Raw genomic sequence first — 21,792 nt, forward strand, 5'->3', positions numbered from 1 at the left:
GAGGCCCTGACATTAGAACAAATAAATTAAAGCACTGCGGGTTTTTATACAAGGGACGCGACACAACAATTAAATCAAAATACAGGAAGAGGTCCTCCGGTCGTCGGGGAGAAAGCGGCTAATGAGTGTTAATGGCGCGGGCAGGCTTCGGCGGGGAGGGAGGGGGGGCGGACGGGCCTACGTGCGGATCCCCGTGCCACCACAGACGCCATGCCCCGTCTCCACTGTGCCGTGGCGCTCGGCCCCATTACGGCCCCCGGCAGCGGCGGCCCGGCCTTTCCTGCCCCGTCTGGGCCTTTTTATGTCTGTCTGTCTGTCCCTCGCTCCCCCTCGTTATCTTTTGTTACGCCGTCTCTCTCCCTCTCCCACCCCTCGCCTAATTGTGTTTTGGGATCCGTCGATAATAATCGTCCGTCGTATAGGGGCCAAAACGCGCTCCGTCCGTACGGGGCGGGGGGGGGGGGGGACTTTTGTGATGTCGCTCTTTCACCCGAACAGGTTCTTTGATTCTTATTGAATTGTTCTCTGTTTATCATCACGGGGACGTTGAGCTGTTGCAACAGCGGGGGTAAGGCAACGTCACGGTGCAAAGGGTGGAAAAGGTTTGGGGAAGGCAAAAGCCGGGGTCCAACAATACGCAGGATCAATAAACAAATAAATAAAATGGAAACTGAATAGACATCAGTGATAGGTTTTACAAATTTGACTCGTGTAGAAAACGCTGCAGCCTGTGTCAGGGTGCTTTCGCGTGGACGCTCCACCAGCGACCCCCCGCGGACAATAGCGGTAAAGACGTATGAAGAGCGTCTCAAAAGGGTTAAAGCGATGTTATTTTACTTTTGCCTCGGCAAAATATTTTTTGCAAATTTTAATTAAAAAATAAATATTCAAGGATAATTTTGTCAACATTTAAGGTGGATCTTTGGACAAATCCACCTTCGTGGTGGTATCGGGCCAGAAATGTTTCCCCTGATGCAAAAGAACTCGACCAATTTCGACAAAAATAAATGTATCGATAAACGAAATCTGATCAAAATATCGCGGATTCCAACTGAATGACTGCTTGGTCAATTTTAAGGCGTAAAACCAAATTAAAGTCGTGAGTTTAAGACTTGTTTTTGTACGTACGTGAGGTCGGCTGCAGTCGCCCGAGCGGCCGCTGCGCGCCGCTATCGAGCGGGCAGGCGCCAGCTAAAAGACTCGCCGCCTCAGCTGATGCGGCGCCATCTTCGCCCCCCGACATAAACAACGCCGAGGAGCTGCGTTGGCATCTCGATCCGGCCGCCGACAGACCGGGAGGCGGAACGACTGGAGCCGCCGTGACATCGGCCCCTTTCCCCCGCGGGGGGGGGATGACCGATCCGCCGCCCCCGTGAGCCGCAGCGTTCGTCGGGTAGGGGGTTAGAGACGCGGCGATTCCACCCGGACCGTGCCGTGACTGTGCGTGTGTGGCCGCCGACCGGGGGGACCTGTTTGTCGGGCATGACAGCGGAGTAACTTCACATTATTTTGCCCGTTTTGATGTCGACAGCAGCCGTGCATTTCCGACACAGTAACCGAGGCATATCTCCCTCGGCGTCCTCTCTGGTGGGGGACGCAGGCAGGAGTTTCGAGGGGCGGCGCTGGCCGCCAAAGAGGGGCGGCGCATCCCGGAGGGGGCGGGGCCGGGGCCGGCCGAGCGGAGGGGGCGCGGCCTGAGATGGACCGGGACTACGAGAGGAGGCTGCTGAGGCAGATCAACCACCAGAACCTGCCCAGAGAGCCACACCTCGCCAAGGTGACACCTCCGAGACACCGCCCCGGATGAGTATTTGTGGCGGCCGTGTGGTCAAGTCCAACAATTGCGTTTCCAATGAACGACAGTCGCTGGCGGCGCGGCGGTCCTGAAATGTGACGTGCAGCTTCCTGATCGCCGCCGTTGTTATATTTTTCATGCCGAATGGTTTCGTTGGGTCCGGGTGTTTGCAGAATGTGTTTGCTTCAGGTCCCCCCCCCCCCCCCTTCCGTCTGATATTTCAGTTTTCTATAAAGATCCGAAAGTCTTCACCGTGAAAAAACATACTTGCAGTTATAGAGGTGACTGAGAAGGGAAAAAACACTTTTTCACGTACTAACCTGTCGACAGGAGTCCAAGAAAAAAAATGATTACAGTGCCTCATCACTGACCTTTGCCCTCTAACGAATACATACCTGCAATACGCTCTTGAATATGAGAGAAATAATGTGTCCGAAAGCCATTAAAATGTGCTTTAAAAAGTACTCAAATGAACTTTGTGATGCCTGCAGACACCCTGATTCCACGGCCGGGAATACTAACAATGCAATGGAGGTTCTGGTTGGTTTTGCCAGCAGTAATAACCTGCCCCCGCCGCGGCGCTCTTTCTTACCTTGGCAGTACGGAGGCGCGGCGTGCAGCCCCGTCAGCGTCAAGTCGGGGGACCGCTTCATCCCCACTCGTGCTGGGAGCAACTGGAGCATTAACTTCCACTACGCCAACGTGAGCGTTTTTGTTTTTATTTTTTATTTTTTTTACAATTCCCTCTCGCTCGCGGCGCGGTTTGTCCTCTCCCACTGCGCTCCATAAGCGTCGATTAATCAAAGCTGTGGATAACCTGTTTTGGATCTTCAGGAAAACTGTCGCTCCCCCAGTCAGAACCATAAGGCGAAGGACACCAGCTCCGACTCGGCGAAAGGTCAGAGACCTCCCTCTGCTTTATGTTTTTACCTCAGAATTCAGCTCTTAAATGGTGCATGTGATTAACATTTGTGGTCAGATATGAACGACTTGACTTGTTTTAATTTTAAACCGATTCATGACTTTTTAATTGCTATTTCAGCAATGGAAAAGACAACGGGTAGAGAGGAAACATAGTTTAGGAACCAGCATTAAAGCCAAAAAGGATACTCAAGAATTTATGACAGTATTAATGATCAACAGTTAACATTAATGACCCTTTCTTATATCCCTCCCCAAAATCTGTCTTTCCACCACATCCTCCAGATGCCGTCGCCTACGCTGCTCTGTTAAGGAATGAGTTGCTGGGGGCGGGAATAGAGACGGTGCCGGACCCCCACACAGACGACCGGCGGCACGCCACGCCGTCCCAAGACTCGCACAGCCTTTTTAGGGTAGGAGCCCCATATATATGGTTTGTCATTTCAAAAAAGTGTGTCCCCAGAATTTTAAATAAACCTTGACCTGAGTATTTATAACAGCCATTTCTGCAGTAAACACTGATATTTTGGCGACCTGATTGAAATTACGACCCAGACTTGACCCAAACACTGCTACAGCATTAAGCAGAAGAAGTTATCTTATTAATGATGATAATAATAATAATAATACAGGATCTTTCCCCTAGGTTGTAGCTGTGAAATCAGCTGATGACACAACCTTGGAAACCAACAGAAACAATTTGTTGTTTGTGCTACTTTTGGAAGTAGAGCCTTTGTTTGAGTTGCGGTGCTGAATGAGCGAGAAAAAAAAAAAACATTAAAAATGCAATTAACAGTTCACTTTGTGTTGGTCACGAACCATGAATTTTGACTGAGAAAACCCGTAAACACTTCAAACAACGCCCCGCGTTGGGGGGGTTTTCCTCGTCCTGATGGCGGTTTGTGTGTTTGTTCCCCGCAGTACACTGTCCACACTAAGAGAGTGCCTTTCGACAGCGACAACGAAGTCTCGCCGTACTCCCTCTCCCCGCTCAGCAACAAGAGGTGCCGCGCGTCTCCCCCCCGAACAGAAAAGTCAAATTCAGAACGAACGGAAAGCAGATCCTAACCCCCCCCCTCTCCCCCCTGTCCCTCGCAGTCACAAGCTGCTCCGCTCCCCTCGCAAGCCGGCGCGAAAGATCTCCAAAATCCCCTTCAAGGTGCTGGACGCCCCCGAGCTGCAGGACGACTTCTACCTCAACCTGGTGGACTGGTCGGCCGGCAACCTGCTGAGCGTGGGCCTGGGAGCCTGCGTGTACCTGTGGAGCGCCTGCACCAGCCAGGTCAGAGGGCGGCGGCGGGCAAACGGCGGGCTCGCTCCGTGCCAACTCGCGCCGGATGGGGTGGGGGGGTCCCCCTTCGTCCCAAGCCAAGCGCACTTGACGTTTAAAGTGCTGTGCTCGGATGTCAAAATCGAAAAAACCTGTTCACGCATTTTACACATCGCCCATGACAATTTTGTCTGATGATCGCTCACATTTTAAGATTTTTATATCATCTCCATTTACCTATTTTTATTTTTTATTTATTTTTTATCTTTTATTTATTTATTTATTTATTTATTTATTTATAATAAATAAATAAAATTTAATAATAATAATAATAATAATAATTATTATTATTATTATTATTATTATTATATTTTATTTTTTTATTTTTTTTTGTGTCTCCTGACTGCGCTGAGAAACACACTCCCACATGTGCTCGTCAAACTCCCTTGATTGTGCCATAAACTGTGTTCTGTTAACCCCACATTGAAGCACCGGCACTTCCCCCTTTTCCAAACGGAAATGTGACGGAAGTGGAGGCTCTACCTGAAAATGTCTCTCCTAAATCTGAAATCTTCTCAAAATGTATTTTTATTTTTTTTTGTGTGTGAGTCAGGGTCAGGGATCGTATCTTTCAGAACGAGCGCGGAAGCATCTACCTATATTTTCTCGTCCCGACAGGTGACGAGGCTGTGCGACCTTTCGGTGGACGGAGACTCGGTCACGTCGGTTTGCTGGAACGAGAGGGTGAGTGCAGTTCGCCCCTGTCTCCGAACGGAGGAGAGATGAGGAAGGGGGTCCCGGTTGTTTTTCTGACTCTGGGTCCGGTCTCTGGCACAGGGGAGCCTGGTGGCCGTCGGAACCCACAAGGGCTACGTCCAGATCTGGGATGCGGCCGGAGGGAGGAAGCTCACCAGCCTGGAGGGCCACTCGGCCCGCGTAGGTCAGTCCCGCACGGAGGCTTGAGTGTTATCTTTTAAGGCAGCATGCCGCCCTGTGATATAGCTGTATGTCTTGAGCTTTTTCTGTTGGACGCACGTGAAAATGGCTGCTGAAGATCTGCTTTTATGTACCCTCTCAACCTTTTTCATATCAAGGAGCCTCGATTTGATATGCATTCGGCCGTGGACATCTTTTGATACAGTTTTGGCCCCGGGACCCCCAATCTGAGAAGGTTTTTATAGTTGGATATGATTTAGACCAAATGTCCTGTACATACTGAGATAGTAGAAGTAGTAGTACAATAGAATAGAATTTAGGGGGGTAACAGTGAAACCCTGTTCCAGTCGGTCCTTATTGTGCAGTCTCTGGTTCTGATTTCTTGTAAAATAAATGACCTGTGAAGTTAAACTATGGATGAGTCTGCTGGGGACCTCCTGGAACCCCTTGCAGGACCTCTACAGGTCCGACCCCATGTTGAACACTGACGCACACTTATTTTCCAGTATTGGGCTGGTTTTATGCTTTGGATGTGTCTAGGACTGTGAATTGGTTTAGCTGCTTTCTGCTGCTCGACCGCTTTAAACGTCCATGTTTGTTAAATGGGACCTGCCAGGGTTCCCGGATCCCAGCGGCAGCCTTTTCCGACACAGCTTGGGTTTCTCATTAGTGGAGGAGGAAGGAATTCCAAGCAGCCCGGGTGAAACCCAAAACCCCGTCTGCCCCCCGTGTGCTCAGGCGCGCTGGCGTGGAACGGGGAGCAGCTGTCCTCCGGGAGCCGGGACAGGGTGATCCTGCAGCGGGACATCAGGACCCCTCCGTCGGCCGAGAGGCGGCTCCAGGGCCACCGGCAGGAGGTCTGCGGCCTCAAATGGTCCCCGGACCGCCAGCACCTCGCATCCGGGGGCAACGACAACAAGGTGTGAGAGGAACGCTGTGGATCCTGATTTTAACATAGAGCAGACGTTATCAAACTTTGGGGTCAACGAAACTTACAAAGACTTATGTATTTGATATATATATTTATTTATTTTATTATTTTTATTTTTTAAGGGGAAAAATGGCGTTAAGTACGATTAAAATATTCCATAATTTCTATATTATCCATTTGGAGCTCCCTCCTTGATCTATGACATAATGAAAGTATCCAATGTGATACTCAAATTCACATTAAATACTTTCCTAATATGCAATGTGGAATATCCAGACATTGACTAATGTCAGTTTATAAATTACAGTAAGAAAGATTCTCACTTGGCCTCAATCTAATGTGACACATATGGTGACAAGATAACAATAAAATGAAAAAATTGAGAATATTTAATATTTCACACTCCTGTATTTGTTGTTGTCGCGAGATTTTTTTGGGAGCTAAAAACAGGGTCACGGGCCAAAAAAAGTTGAGAATCCGTTAAGCTCCTTATGCTGGCTGCAAAATTCATCCTTTCCTCTCTGGTGTGTCTATTTACAGTATCTATCCATATCGACGCAATCGTCATACGTCTGAAATCCATTTGTCCGATTTTGCCGGGAACCCAACCTGGCGGCATATATTCTGAATCACTGTCTAGAAAAACTTGTAAAAAAAACAAACGTATAACACGTCCGGGATGGTGTTAAAAGCGGCGTGGGTGTGTGAAAGGTTAACCGTACGCTCATTGGATCCGTGTAGCTGCTGGTGTGGAACAGCTCCAGCCTGCTCCCCATGCAGCAGTACAGCGACCACCTGGCGGCGGTGAAGGCCATCGCCTGGTCGCCGCACCAGCACGGCCTCCTGGCGTCGGGCGGAGGCACCGCCGACCGCTGCCTGCGCTTCTGGAACACGCTGACGGGCCAGGCCCTGCAGAGCACCGACACCGGCTCGCAGGTCTGCAACCTGGCCTGGTCCAAGCACGCCAACGAGCTGGTGAGGGGCGGGGGGCGGGTTATTTTTTTTCGCGGCCCGTTCCCGGTTTTTCGGCACCGTGCGATCGCCGCGCAGTGTTGCCTTTGCTTCAGCGCCTCCTTCTTCCCCCTTCAGGTGAGCACGCACGGCTACTCCCAGAACCAGATCCTGGTGTGGAAGTACCCGTCGCTGACCCAGGTGGCCAAGCTGACGGGACACTCCTACAGAGTTTTGTACCTGGTAAGGACCTGGTGGGCGTCTTACTCCCTTGTCACCGGATCACACCCAGTATTTTTTGTTTTGTTTTGAGTGTACTTAAAGTGTCTTTTTTGGTACTTATTCATTTTATGTACTGATTTAGTGATTAAGACAAGCTTTAGTTCACTAGTTATTTATATACTGTAAGTGTAGTGGAAGTACACTTATTAAAAGTGTATTGAATTAATCTAGCTGTACTCAAGTATCCGTTAGCTTATTAATCGTGATTATATGGAAATTATACTAGGTAAACTTTACAATAACGTGCTTTTTTTTTTTTTTTTTTTTTCACGTAGCGGCCGTGATTCAGCTCCTCCATACTCTCTCTCACTCTGTCCCCCTCTCTCCCCCAGGCGGTGTCTCCAGACGGGGAGGCCATCGTCACAGGAGCCGGGGACGAGACGCTGCGTTTCTGGAACGTCTTTAGTAAAACACGCTGCACCAAGGTACAAAATGCCAGCCCTGATATCTGCGGACACCATGTAGATGAGAGTTATTAAATAAAAAAACATGTATTTTTTTTTATTTTATTTTATTTTTTACAGGAATCCAAGTCGGTGCTGAACCTCTTCACAAGAATACGATAGTTATGGGCTGGGGGTCTGGACCTTTCCAGCAGGAGACTGAAACACACACACACACACACACACACACACACACACACACACAGACACAGACACAGACACACACAGCGGGAGCTGCACTAGACCCCTCGGGCACTTTGACAATACTTATCAATTCCATTTTGCGAGGATTCTCCCGTTGCCGTCCCGGTGATGTGTTTTAAAGAGGGGGAGGGAAAGAAGGTATCGCAGAGTCGGAACATGTCTGCACAGAGTGTCGTTTTTGTTTATTTTAAATTAATTTCTATTGTGGACTTAGGTGGGGGGAAAAAAAAGGTTTTATCATATATTGGTAGAACGTATGTGTACATGTACAACAAGGGTCATAAGCTATATAATGGTGACGGCATCTTGTTTTCAAAGCGCACTCCTTTGTGGGGTGGAGAAGGGAGAAGATTTCTATATTTTGATAATGTGTGGATCTATCTATCGCTCTATGGCCCTATACAGACAAAAGAAAGAGAGAATAAACTACATCCTCAGCAGCTCACGCAGCCGCAAAGACCACATCTGTGTTTTATTGTCATTCCGTCAGTCGTGGACAGAGAATACTGTTGAGAGGGCGCGGCAACAGGTCGCTTATTACAGAATCGCCCGATCGCAACGATTTGGAGCCGACACTGATCATTAGGTCAAACAGATTCTGCGATCACATGTTTACATCCAAATGTCAAAGGGAATTTTAAAAGGCCATTTAAAAGCAAAAGTGGCAACGCACGTTTTCCTCATTTCCGTCACTCGGATTGAGGAAAAATTAGCTGTCTGAATTCTGGAACATTTCAAATGTAATGTCAATAAATGGCTCTTCTGCAATAGGTAGACATTTATCATTATTATTATTATTATTATTATTATTATTATTATTATTATTACGCTATTGCAAGGTTTTATTATAGTGACGTCAAATTAACAAAAAAAAAAAGTATCGTCACTTCTTATCAACCTTCCATTGACCGAAATTGTGAAGGCAGGAGAGTCTAAGAAACATCTATATCAGATTATTTGTATGATTTTGTTGGTTATTTTTAACCAACAAAATCATGTAAAACAACAGTGCAGTGTAGTACAGCAGACCCTGCCTCAAGGTTTGGACCTGTACTACGGCCAGGTTCACAGTATTAGGTCGTTCTTTTTTTTGGCTTGAAATAATATTCCAGTGTCTCCAAGTCTATTTATTCAATTAAATTGCTTCGTATGTGCGTAAGCTTTCCCCTAAAACCTTCTCTCGATGTGGCGAGAGAGAGAGAGAGAGAGAGAGAGAGGTCAGTTCTGGGTTCTATTTCCTCTTAAATCCTAGAGGTTCGCAGAGTGTCCCCCGCCCTGCAGGCCTCGGCAGAGCAGTGAGAACTCCTTCACCGCCTCCCTCACCTGCCGCTTGTTGGTCTGCTCCCTGGAGGACGGACACACGCGCACACACACACACACACAGTGTATTAGTCGTCGAAATTAGGACCACAGCCAATCAGGATGACGGTTGTAAAATTAAAAGATAATCGCAATCCCGGAAAAAATTCACAAATCCAGGTGAAATGTTAAATATGTTTTCTTGTCGTTATGCATTTCGTATTAAAAGCTCTGAGAATCTTTCAGTCAATCAACAAGGAGGAGTCCCCATTTACAATGGTGCCGAGTTACAACGGAAATTAAAAATACAAAGAATAAACAAATAAAATAAATTTAAAAAAATCCTATTGGCTTTGAATTAGACGGTTTCCTTTAATGGTGAGGAATAACGGTGGAAGGATGAATATTCCATTTGGGCACAAAAAAAATCATTGGTTTAAAATAAGCCGATCCAATATTCATTTTAGGATATTTTGGTGCTAGATTGCTGGTGCTTACTTACACACAACATATGTGAGAAACAATCACTAGTGATGTAAACATTGTGAGTAAAGCAGGTTGGTCAGTTGCATCACTTCACTGTAACTCGACCTCAAAGACGCCACTGAGCGATGACCAAAACCAATAGCACCCCGGCAACCGCTGGGGTGCCATGCACGATGGATAATAGACAGATTTTGGAAATACCGCTGGAGGGTGAACTCACTTGAGCAGCTGCAGGGCGAAGGCGTCCCTCTGCTGCGGGGTCAGCCGGGCCCAGGGCGGGGCCGGGTCCCGCAGCGTCCCCTCCAGCCACTGGGACAGCGAGCCGGGACACGTGCGGTTCAGGGCGAACACCACCTCCGAGAAGTGGTCGCTCAGGCCGCGAGGAGACTCCCCTCCCACCGCCTGCCGGAGTCAGACGGAAAAAAGGATGATTCTTGCTGATATTTAAATGCTGCAGGGGTCTACCGCGTTGACTCTTTCAGCTATAATTCCACTATGGAGCAGATTTGACAAAAAATGTCATTCTCCTCTTTTCATAATCTGACTTGGTTACCAACACCAAAACTGATTTCATTCTTGATTTAATCAGTCGTTTTGTTTCATTGTTGTTGCATTGGGAGGGGCTGTGTAAATCTCGGCGTGATCTTAAATCCGACTTAATTATTTTAACATATTTAGAGTTTGTTGTAATACTGCTGAGTTATGAGCAAAGACCAAACTCTGGACATTTCAAAATCACCTTAGTGAAGAGCTACAGTCGGTGATTCTAAACACGTTTCACATCGAGGTCCCTCAATTTGACACTTTGATCAGAGTGTGTCTCCGAGAAGATTTTAAAGTTAGATATGATTTGGTGTCTCTACTTTATTCAGGGCGCTAACAGTGGAACTAGGATCAAAACGGTCCTAACGAGTTGGAAATGATGTGACGGTGAAGTTTGACTGTTAATCATTTCGCTGGGGACCCCCTCGGGACCCCCTTGAAGGGCCCTAGGGGGCCTAAGGGCCCCGTGTTGAGAACCACTGATACAGAGAATGCCGTTCATCCGGCGGGTTGACCTGCAGAATGGTCTCCACAAGGAGCTTCCCGTCGTTCTGCAGCACTTCAGCGACCGGTGGAACCTCCTTGCAGCGAGGCAGCATCTCCGTCTGTCAAAGCACCAAGAGCGCAGGACTGCAACTTCCAACTAATGCACACGGTGGCAGACGTGGAGCGTGAAAAAAATAAAATAAATAAAGTAGACGGTAAAACTTACAAAGAACAAACTGGCGGATTGCACTGTGGGAGCCTCGGGAAACTTGAGCGACATCACGCCTAGACGAGAGAGGAATTTGATAAAGAAGAGATGCCATTTTCGCGGCGTTTTTTTGACTTCTTTTGCAGATCGAATATGATGGCAAAGGACAGATGGAGGATTTTTGTTGTTGTTGTTGAAAGGCTTAAAACTTGACACTAAAAAACTCCTAATGCCAAAGCTTAAATCATCCATACAGTTCACTGTAGTGCCAAAATGTAATAATGTTAAAAATATATAATAATAAAAATGTAATTAATTTATGTAATTAAATAAAAAAAATATAAATTATAATTTGTCTTATTAGTAGTATTATTATGAGTAATAATAAGAATAAGAATAAGAATAATAAATAACAATAATAATAAAATACAAATAACACATACGTAGTAGCCTACTTGGCTTCAAACGTGCAGAGACACTCACCACAATAAAACAGTGATTTAACATCCAGATTGGTGGACAGGTACAAATCCGGTTTCCTTTTAAAAATCTGATATGAAATAAAACATGTGATTTTTAGAGGAAGAGTCCTGTACAAACAGATGTCTTATAAGATGTGTGTGTAACCCACCTGAGCGTGAAGCTGCATAAATGAGTCCACGATGTCAGGATGATCCCTGGGACCTGAAATATCGGAATAACATTCGGTTTGAAAAAAAATTAGTTGAATTAACTGGGTTTTTATTTATTTATTTTTCATTTATTTTTTTGCCTTATTTTACCTTGCTGAAAAATGGCAAGTGTAGTGGAGGTCAACACTTGGACGAGGCCTTTGATGGACGAGATGTATTCTTTTTCTCCAGCAAATATGTGAACCATCTAAAATGACAGAGACATTTGATTTGTATTAAAGGTATCACAAAGATGTAAAGATATAATAATAATAACAATAATAATAATAATAATAATAATAATAATTATTATTATTATTATTATTATTATTGTCATAATTATGATAATAATAATTATCATAATTATGTTTATATGGCATCTTTAAAAACACAGTTTACAAAGTGCTTTGACAGATGAAATAAAAGCAGAGTGTTCAGATCATGAATTTAAAAGGCAAGGGAACATTAATAAAAAGGAATTAAATTCATTCATTAAATTGTGAAAGCGGATAAAGAGACAATAAAAATAAACAAATAAATATAATATGATAAGAACTATAAATTAAAAGGAAGAAAATAAAATAATAAAATAAATAATATATATAATATATAATAAATAAGTATAATAGTAAAAGTAAATAGATAAAGGAAGGGGGTGACATTGCATAAAAGAAGATCCATAAAAAAATGGGGCGACATCGTCTATTGGAACCGGTGAGAAGCAGAGCTGCTGCGTCGTTCTGAACTAGTTGGAGGCCGGAGAGTGACTTTTGGCTGGTGCCAGAAGGGAGGGAGTTACAGTCGTCTGGTCGTGAGGAAATGAGGGCGTGGATTCCTTTTTCCAGGTCGCTGTGTGATAATGTTGCTTCGATTCTCAGGTTGTTGTTTTTTTATTTGTTGTTCAAAGTTTAGGTCAGAGTCAAATAGAACTCCCAAGTTTCTGGCAACAGACTTCACATTTGGAGACAGGGCGCCAAGGCCACTCTCAATGTGACTGGTAGAACTTGGGGGAGTGAACAATGCAGACCCGACAATCTCAGGAAAATATTTTGTAGTAGCACAACAGTGTAACAGGAAGTCTCTGTGGTATTTGAGTCACTGCAGCTAAATGACTCCATCAGTTATTCACATCGTAGCCGTCTCATAACAAAGCCGTCCACATGGTATGCGAGCTACTATGGCTGAATATATGCAGTATACAAACTCATCTCATTAGGATATACCCCTTAAAATGCATCATCTCGTAAAGTTACCAAACATGTTTACCAACTAGAGATGCACCCTCTGCAATTTTCTTGGCCGATTCCTATTTCTGATTTTTTCAAGTCTGACCTGCAGATTCCGATTCCTAATCTTCTGTACGTCAATGACAAATACATCTTGTGATCTGATCATGCTGCAATTTTCAGTTATCACAATGGTGAGATTGCTGATCTTGACACTGTTTATTATTGTTCATCATTCGCTATGGAACAATAAAAGAACATGAAACTGTCACTGAGTTCAAATAAAATAAAATACAACAAGGAATGGTCACTGAGTTCCAATAAAATAGAATATAAAACTGTCACCAAGTTTTAGTATGATTCAACCTGTAACTCTCAGTGAGTTTTAGTACGATACAAGATATAACTCACATGGAAATTTCCAGTTCAAACTTCAAATGAAAGTCTCTTTCACTTTAAGTGCAAATATACATTTATATCACATTCATATGGCACATATGGCCTTACTAAAATTAAACATATCAAATAAATGGTCGACTCTTCTCGCTTCCATTCACTGGAAGTCCTCCTTCCTCACCGTGTGTTAAAGCAAGTGAATTAAATCGTGCGACTCGTTTTACTGAGTGACTCGTCAGGAGTCTCAGAAAAGAGCCAAACTTTTCATCACGAGCAGAGCTCCGCTGTGACGGCAACAGATACGCAGTCTGCACAGTGATAGAACATTGTCAGGTGATTATTAAATAATTGCTCTAATCCTCTTTGCTTACGCTGAAGTACCTCCAAGCAGTCGACATTTTCTTTCTTCCGCCCTTTTTTAAGCGCCTACACAACAACGTTACAGTACCTTGGTATTGGAGTATTGGAGCATTTTTACGAGTACATGAATGAGCGCAGTATTGGGCGTGTTAATTTCACCGGCACAGATTCTGAAAATATGGCACTGATCAGAACCACAGGTTGTAGCACCTGGTCCAATCCCAGGGATGTAGTTTAAATACCCAATAAATGTAGGGTATTTTTTGTATTGATTAATTGATTGATTTCCGTCGTTAAATTACAATTTTATATTTATTTATTTGTTTGTTTGTTTCTTGTGTCGTTGCAGCTGGCATTTCGTAACTGCGTATTTTGACTAAGGCTTGCGTAGTTGGTACACGAAATGCGTGCAGGTTGGCAGGTCTGTCAGTGTGATTTCTGATTTTGAATCAGTGAGCTGAACAAAATTCTGTGCCATCCAACGGTTGATATCATTGAGACAATGCACAACAGCAGCGAGGCTGTGTGCGTCGCCAGGTCTCAGACGAAGCAATATCTGTGCGTCGTCCGCGTAGCAATGAAAAGAGACGGTGTATCTTTGGATCGTTTGGCCAAGAGGCAGCACATAGATTGGAAATAAAATGGGACCAATAATAGAATTGGTGGTTGTGGTTGTGGGGGTGGTGTGGTTTGTCAACTACCTGGGTCCAGGTAGTTGGGGACCCAGGATCAGGGTGGCTGCATACCTGCTGCTCGTTGGTTGGTCTAACGAGCAGCAGGTAAAACCCCCATCCCCACACTCACTCAGGAGAGAGGCCCTTGTCATGACACGTGTCCATCTGCTCCGGGGCTTGTTCCAGCAAGCCCACTCTCCACAATAAATGTGTTTTCTACCCCTTCGTCTGTGTCTCTGTGACGGAGGTCTCTCAATACGCCACTTAGAGGGAGTGTGGCAGGCGAAACTGCCACAAGAATCTATACAGCTCTCTACCACTGAATTTCTTCTCAACTTATCATAAAACATCATGGTTTTCATTTTAAATACACGATCAAAAGGCATTTATTTTATTGTTCACCCTTGTTTCTTTCATGTGCAAATGTCCTGGATGGTGACGGGTGGGACCGGATGTCTTACCTGGCGTGTCAGGTCAAGGGCGGCGGCCTGAGGGAAGGTGCAGTAGATCTGCCCCAGCATCTCGCTGAGCTGGGCCACCATGGGCCCAAAGTCATGGAGGAGGGTCCGAACGGACTTCTCAAACACGCCACACACTGCCTGAGGGAGGGAGAGTGAACACACACCGCATCATTTACATACAGTGCACTCACATATCCAGTGGACGTACGGTGTTGACGACACTTTGCGTCCTCCTACCTCCACCACTTCGGAGTCTTCGAGCCAGTTTCTGAGGATCGTCTCAATCAGCGCAAACACTTGTTGTAACACAACCACAACCTGAAGCAAAACACAAGATTTCTCTCACTTAAAAAAAAAAACCAACAACATAAAAAAACAAAAAAAACAAACAAACAGAAAAACAAAAAATACACACAAAACTCAAAAATCATCTTGCAGAAAAGAAATGCTGGACGAGGACCACTTAGAAATGAATAAACAAACGTTAAAGAAAAAGTGTCTCTGCAAAAAATGCAATGACCGCTGCCTTGTGAGTCCGGAACCTGCCCTCACCGGGTTGTGAGTTCCCCCGGAGAGCGTCTGTCGGGCCGGTCGTTCCTCTAGACCCTCTGGCCCCTCTGGCTGCCTGTTGATGTCCAGAGTGGTGAACAGACTGGAGAGCATTCCCAGGATGTGGATGATGGACAGCTTGTTGGCGGGCCTGGGCTAAGAGAGAGCGAGAGAGAGATACATTATGCATGGTATATAGCTTGGAAAATTTGATAATATCATTCATAATATTATTGCAGATACATAAATTATTATTATTATTATTATTATTATTATTATTATTTCTAAATAGGATTTAAAATATATTCAAATAAAATATACATTTCTAATGATATATTGTCTATATTATCTAACAAAAAACAAGATAATACAAGAAAAATTGTAATGATCCCTTATTATAATACTGTATATACGTATAAAGAAAGATGCATGAAGCTTACTATGAGTGTAAGGCATGGGGACACCCTGAAGGGGAAACCATTCCATTCAGATAAGTTTGCACACACACCTACACATACACACCTAGAGTCAATTTAGAATCCCCAATCGGCCGAAGCCGTCGGCCTCTGGAGGCGAAATACAGACAATATGGAACCCCAAATCTCTGCTGCTGTCTTAATTAACCCGCCCTCACAGCCTTGGACTCACCTCTTGCTGAGCCAGCATGTCCAGCATCTGGATGTGAGGCGCGATGAAGGCCTGGAGGCTGCCCAGGATCTCCTCCACGGGCAGGGAGGACAGAAGGAAGCCGACGGCCTGCATCAGCCACATGCACTGGCTGCTCTGCACACACACACACACACACACACACAAACACACACAGAAACATGCACGCACACCAACACAGACACACACATTGAAACCATGTTATGAAATCATAAGTAGACCTCTTAATCAAAGACCGGAGCGCTTGAGTTTCCAGATCGAAGTAGTCAAAGGCGGCATACAGACCTTGTGAATTTCTTTAACCAGTATATCCTAGAGGGAAAAAAACAAACAACAAAAAAGAAACAGAATTGGGTTAAAATAAAAAAAATAAAAATGTGTTTAACATGTTTAATATGATTCTCGAGTCTCCTATCTCCGTGTCCACATGGAGCTGCACCCGGACCTGTGACACCGCCAGGATGTCGTGCGCGAAGGGGCCGAGGTCTTGGCGACACTCCCGGCAGATCCTCTTCAACGTGGACACGCTGGACACAGAGAGCTCAGGCTTCACCAGGCCCTGGAGCACCATGGGTAATATGCTGCCCACCATGACGGGGTGGTCCGCCAGCCACTCCGCCAGGGATCCTTGAGGGCACCACACGGAAGATTTCGATTTCAGGGTTGTATTTTATTTTTTTTGGTATAACAAATGAAGACTGCCTGACAACACGGCGAGTTCCCCGTCTCCAAAATGGAGATTTAACAGTTTTTTTTTTGTTTTTTTTTAAGGCTTTAATGTTTAATGTTAATGTAATGCCCCGGTAGACTGCTTTTAAGCACAGTGAAAAGCTGCAGCAGAGTGGTAAGTTTTTGGTTGTGCTGTGATCAGTTATAAATGATGGGAACCGGCATTATAATAAGGCCCGGGTTGAAAAACTGCAAACCCAATCTTGTAAGAAATAGATGTGTCTAGTTTGTCAAGTCTGGCAGAAAACTGACATTTATGAGATTCTGATGCTGGTGTTAAATAACTGATGACTGGCTCTGAATACTTTGCTTCCTGTGGGGATTTTTTTTTGCTCATATATATTATACATAAATATCATACATTCTGAATACATATATTTTAATTATTCAACTCTTTGACTGCTGTGATGGACACGTAAGAATCACCGACCAAGGAGATGTAGGAAATAAATGAGTCGTAGTCGGGGGAAAAAAAATATGAAAAAAGAAACAAATACAAATGAAATACAGTAAACGCATGCGCTTGAGATCAGAAAGCAGTGGAGGAAGGGCCACGAGGCAGGCACTGGTAGGCACGCCCAAATCGTGAATCTTAAAAACAGTGTGCTTATGCAGCGGGGAGGTTTCTGGCTCGGTACCTATGGTGTACATAACTGTGTCGGCCAGCATCACGTTGCTGACGTTGATTCGGGGGAGGAGGCCGATAAGGCCGGGAATTACATCAGAGTAGTTCACGTCTATGGTTTCGGCTATGGACTGGAAGCCAAACAACAGAGCCTCAGTGTCCTTGAGGGGGGGGGGAGAAAAAAAGGTGCAGAGACGAGACGGGCAAAGAGAGGAGAAGAAGACGGGAAAAGAAAAAAAGAGGGGTCAGGGGGCAAGAAGACATACAGAAGCGAAATCCCCCGTTGATTCCCAAATGCAACTTAATGAGAGGTGGTCCCAACGTGCACCCGCGACAATCATCCGCGTAACATGTTTTGTGTTCGGTAACCTCCTCACTGGGATCAGCTCAGATCTTATCCACCGGCAGGATGAATCAGAGTTGGGTTACCTGCCACACGGCGGCCTGGTCGGGGTCCATCAGCAATCTGCCCAGACGGTCGTACAGGTTGCTGAGCAGTTCTGCCCCCAGCATCTCATACACATACATCAGGGTGTCGGAGATGTCCACCCTGCAGAGCACGGCATCAAGTGGCAGAACAAATCAAAGCAAAAGCCGAACATCGGTAAAATCACTGAATACGCGGGTTTTGGCGTTGGAAAAACAAAAAAGGGTTAAAAAAAAAAAAGAAAAAGGAACCGTGCGCAGAACAGAATACCTTCTTCTCTCTATCGACTGTGTAAATACACCCGCCGACAAGACTAAATAAGTCGGCGCCGGTCGATATTTTATTTGATATCGGTCGGCCAGCAAGATAAACGTATCACTCGGGGCGTGGGTGGAAGAGCGGACGGTTCACCTGTAGATCCTGAACTGCTCCTTGCTGTCGGAGGACCAAGCCGCGTACTCCTCCTGGGAGGGATAGTGCGACTTGTGCAGCAGCACGTCCACCAGCTGGAAGTAGACCTGCTTGTAGACCTGCAGGTACACGGCCTGCTTCTCATCGTCAAAGGACAGGATGTCGTCCTGGGGGGGGCGATAACGAACAGCGTCAGAACTTTTTTTTTTTTTCTTCTTCTTCTCTCTTCCCCTCGAACGTTCGTGAGAGAGCTCGAAAACGAAAATCACTTTAGACAATCTAAAAGAGGGGAAAAGATGGCGAGCGTCCAGAAATGATCTATCATCCACAGACATCGTCTCAGACTGATTTTGAAAAGGCAACGTCATTGCAAACGGCATTTTTTTTTCCATTCAAACCGGAGGCGGAAAATTCCAGGTTCAGACAGTAAAAATCCCCCCCCCCCGCTGATTTCACTCCGCGGTTGGGACCGCTGGGTTGACGCCGATCAGAAAATCCACGCGGTCGACTCCAAATCCCAGAGTGGGATTTTTACCCTCTCAACCCGGATTTTCCACCTCGGCTTAAAAACACCACATTCTCATGCTGACGCCTCGCAGCGCGCCCACCTGCAGCGTGTACCAGAAGGTGAGCGTCAGAGAGCTGGTGGTCTCGTTCACCGGGTAGTGTCCGGGGATACCGGTACAAAACAGAATCATGTTGACCAAGGCCAAGTATTCTTGCCAGTGCTCCACCCGCTCCAGCAAAACCCTGTCGACGACAAGGCACGATAAACGCGGTGCAACTCGGTTAAAATGGCGAGTGCGTGAGGTTGCGTGCGGTTGCCAACCTGGAGTGTGTTTCGCCCAGAGCGACGGCGATGCGGCAGATGCCGTGCGAGGTCTCCATGTCTCCCGCCTGAGCCGCCGTCTTCAGCTGCTCATGAAGAGCCAGCACCAGGGGCATCAAGTTCACCAGAGCGTCCGTGTACCTGGACACACACACACACACACACACACACATATCCGACTCGTCACGTACCGGCCGTACGGGCAAGTAAATACGTGACATCATATTCGCCGGTTCACCTCTGGCAGTCGGGCTGTGAGATGACGTTCACTATCGTCTCCACCGCCGTGTCGAACAGCTCTGGATTGGACAGAGCGGTGAAACAGTCTTGGAGCAGCCCCTGGCTCTCGTCCAGCGGCACGTCCAGCGCCACCCAGCCGGAGAGGCAGCGCAGCACCCGCTCCTTCACGGCGTTCGGGGAGTGCCGGCTCTGGAGGAGCTGACGCAGCAGGGGACACACCGCCGGCCACTCCCCGGCCACCGCCTCCCTCAGCTGGGCGCGGCGGGCCCGGGCCAGCCGGCTGCTCTGGTACTCCTCTGGCAGCACGGTGAGGAGCTCCAGCAACGCCAGGCGGCGGCCGTGGGAGTCGGCCCCCTCGGCCCCCGCGACCGGAGCGGCCGCGCCGCCGTCGGGGTCGGGCTCCTCCGGGTGGAACGCCCGCACGATGTCCGCCACGGGCTGGGACCAGGCCTGGGGGATCAGGTTGAGAGCCAGGGAGGCCAGGGCCACACACAGCCGGGTCAGCACCATCTTGGGCCCCGAAGAGTACTGTATGATGTGGGAGAGGAGTTGCATCCTGAGGCTCTGGTGCTGGTCCGTGTGGAGGTCACCCCAGTGACGGGAGATCTTGGTGTGGAGAGTGCTGGCGCCGAAGAACTGGATCTCCGGGAGCTGTTGGGATGAGGCAGAGAAAGGGGATGAATTGATTCACACTACACATATTAGTAAGTAACTGTGATATCTGCTCGTTTAAGGCATAACTATACTACAAACCAGAATTTTTCAAACGTGCATGGGAGCGTGGGCCGTGATTTTTTTTTCCAATTCAACTTAAAATATAAAATGAAAATTAGCTTTTATGTTGCAAGATCAAAATTGCAATCCTGCACCAATTCATCAATTCAAGCCAGAAAACCAGATCAGTGTTCATCGCAATTTCAAGTTTCGCTTTGGGACGTTTTTAGCGGTTAACAGAGTAGCGGTGTGCCGTCACGTGGGATTATTCCATTGCATTAAAAAAATGTGCCGTGGCAAAAAAAGCGCTGGGAAACTCTACTGTAAACCAGACGGTTATGTGGGGTTCCAGCCTTGTTCGCCCAGTTTCTCGCTGTGCACTGATGCTTCTCTCCCTCACGGGCGGAGGGCCTGGCATCCGCTCGGTCTAAGCCGTAATCCGTCCCATTTCAAGGTTTCCCTGAGTTCCCTCAGCGGGGCAGAACCAAATGAGCGGACCTTATCGGAGCTGAGCAGGGCCCAGCAGAACTGCCAGGCCTGCGCCGAGGACTGGGCCTGGGTCAGCCACGCCTGGGCCACGTTCTTATGCTCCATGTCCGGGTCGTAGTACAGCTGATGGAGGGCCTGGGGGACACGGGGGGAAAATGAATTTACAGACAAAACGAATCATTTTGCGTCAGTGGGATGGTTGCTGGTTTGGCCCATTAACTCATTCTGCTAAAATGGCAAAGCGTCCTTGAGAAAGAGACCCAAAGTCAGTCAGCTATCGTGAGTGGGCCAACGAGAGACATTAATGATAAAACAAAAATAAAAGTTTTGAAAGTTGAATAAAGATCTGCATTGGATAGACATTATTTTCCATTTTAGAATATTCTTTGAGTTTCATTATCCAGACCAAGTAGTTCTATTGCAACACTCGTGAAGATGGAACATTAAGGGCACTTTTAAATGGGCTGTGGGAGATCAATTGTTAGTAAGGAGTCTACAGTTGTTGTCTATAACAACTAAGCCAAAGCACATGGCGGGGTTATTATTAGTACAGCATGTGCTTATACCAGGTATCATGTTGCAGGGTCCTTAGGCATAAAAATGCTAATGTCTCCCTCCAGTAAAGAGTCTTTTGACCGCACCTCTTTAGTGGGTACACTGTATGTGGGAAGATTTACTATATCTCAATATCTCAAAAAGAGCCCTGTTCAAGGGGAATATGTAATTTTGGTATTAACTTCTGACGTGGATTTGCTTTTCCCTTTTTTCTTTTTTTGTAGGAGCAGTAGTCTAGAAAACCATTAAACCTCCTTAAATAATTAAAGTCGCGTCTAACTCGATGACTTACCGACTCTACATTTTCCACATTAAACTCCATCTCCGTGGGACTCTGAGCTGGACTGCTCTGAGGCTCCATCGCAGCAAATTAGGCGAAGCAGATGAGAAATCGGGGGATTATCCTCGTCCTTAAAAAAAAACCAAAAAACCCCAAAAAACCCAAACAAACAAAGAGAGAAAGAATCCACTGAGACTGAAACGTGGGGTCAACCGGTCCCCGCCGACACGAGCTGCGCGCGCGAGGCTCACTCACCTCGAAGTTGGGTCCGTCACATTACCCCCACCGCCATGTGGTCATTTAACTTGCTTTTCTAAGCAATCAAAAATAAAGATAAAAAATGCATGGACTCTGTCATTGAAGTAGCATTGCACTCCCACTGCCTGATATGCCAAATGCCCGGAGCGCGTCCCGCTATACGCGCGTCTGACGCGCCGACAGCTGCTTCCACTCTGCGCGACGCACAACTGTGCCTGGCCAACATAAGTTCAAAAAAATAAAAGAGAAATAAAGTGTGTTTCTCCAAATCAAAGGGCTATTTTGAATACATAAAGCGTGTTCAAGATGGATCCAAGTGTAATTATACATTTCTCAATTTCTTCTATTTTATGAGTGTGCTTGAAGTGTGTGGTTGTTTTTTTTTTGGTACAGTACTAAAGTACAGGTTTAGAATTAAAGGCCTGTATACAATAAACAATATAGAAGAAATATTAAGCTGTAAACGCTTTTATCTAG

The 21,792-nt window shown here is 46.2% G+C and overlaps 2 protein-coding genes across 2 annotated transcripts; one reads left to right on the forward strand and one right to left on the reverse strand.

Moving 5' to 3' along the window:
* The first annotated feature begins 1,236 nt into the window (after positions 1-1,236).
* Positions 1,237-8,195, forward strand: fzr1b (fizzy/cell division cycle 20 related 1b). The gene is made up of 13 exons (XM_080011339.1): positions 1,237-1,777; positions 2,396-2,497; positions 2,630-2,693; positions 3,002-3,129; positions 3,638-3,720; positions 3,815-3,998; positions 4,665-4,730; positions 4,824-4,926; positions 5,661-5,842; positions 6,595-6,828; positions 6,943-7,047; positions 7,419-7,511; positions 7,611-8,195. Exons 1-13 carry the CDS (start codon positions 1,700-1,702, stop codon positions 7,650-7,652), a joined length of 1,464 nt encoding a protein of 487 aa, XP_079867465.1. The 5' UTR covers positions 1,237-1,699; the 3' UTR covers positions 7,653-8,195.
* On the reverse strand, positions 7,672-21,494 carry LOC307238392 (importin-13-like). Its single transcript, XM_080011338.1, has 22 exons — positions 21,313-21,494; positions 21,070-21,187; positions 20,232-20,357; positions 19,018-19,670; positions 18,780-18,920; positions 18,559-18,700; positions 17,951-18,117; positions 17,542-17,662; positions 17,126-17,273; positions 16,204-16,385; positions 16,044-16,070; positions 15,741-15,875; positions 15,096-15,248; positions 14,781-14,861; positions 14,544-14,681; positions 11,538-11,634; positions 11,387-11,439; positions 11,239-11,305; positions 10,774-10,832; positions 10,577-10,666; positions 9,739-9,920; positions 7,672-9,078 (listed from the first exon to the last, which is right to left on the reverse strand). The coding sequence occupies exons 2-22, from the start codon at positions 21,136-21,138 to the stop codon at positions 8,982-8,984; spliced, it is 2,928 nt and encodes a 975-aa protein (XP_079867464.1). The 5' UTR covers positions 21,139-21,187; positions 21,313-21,494; the 3' UTR covers positions 7,672-8,981.
* Positions 21,495-21,792: the final 298 nt, after the last annotated feature.

The sequence above is a fragment of the Zeus faber genome, assembly GCF_960531495.2.
Source record: "Zeus faber genome assembly, chromosome: 12".
Classification (NCBI taxonomy): domain Eukaryota; kingdom Metazoa; phylum Chordata; class Actinopteri; order Zeiformes; family Zeidae; genus Zeus; species Zeus faber.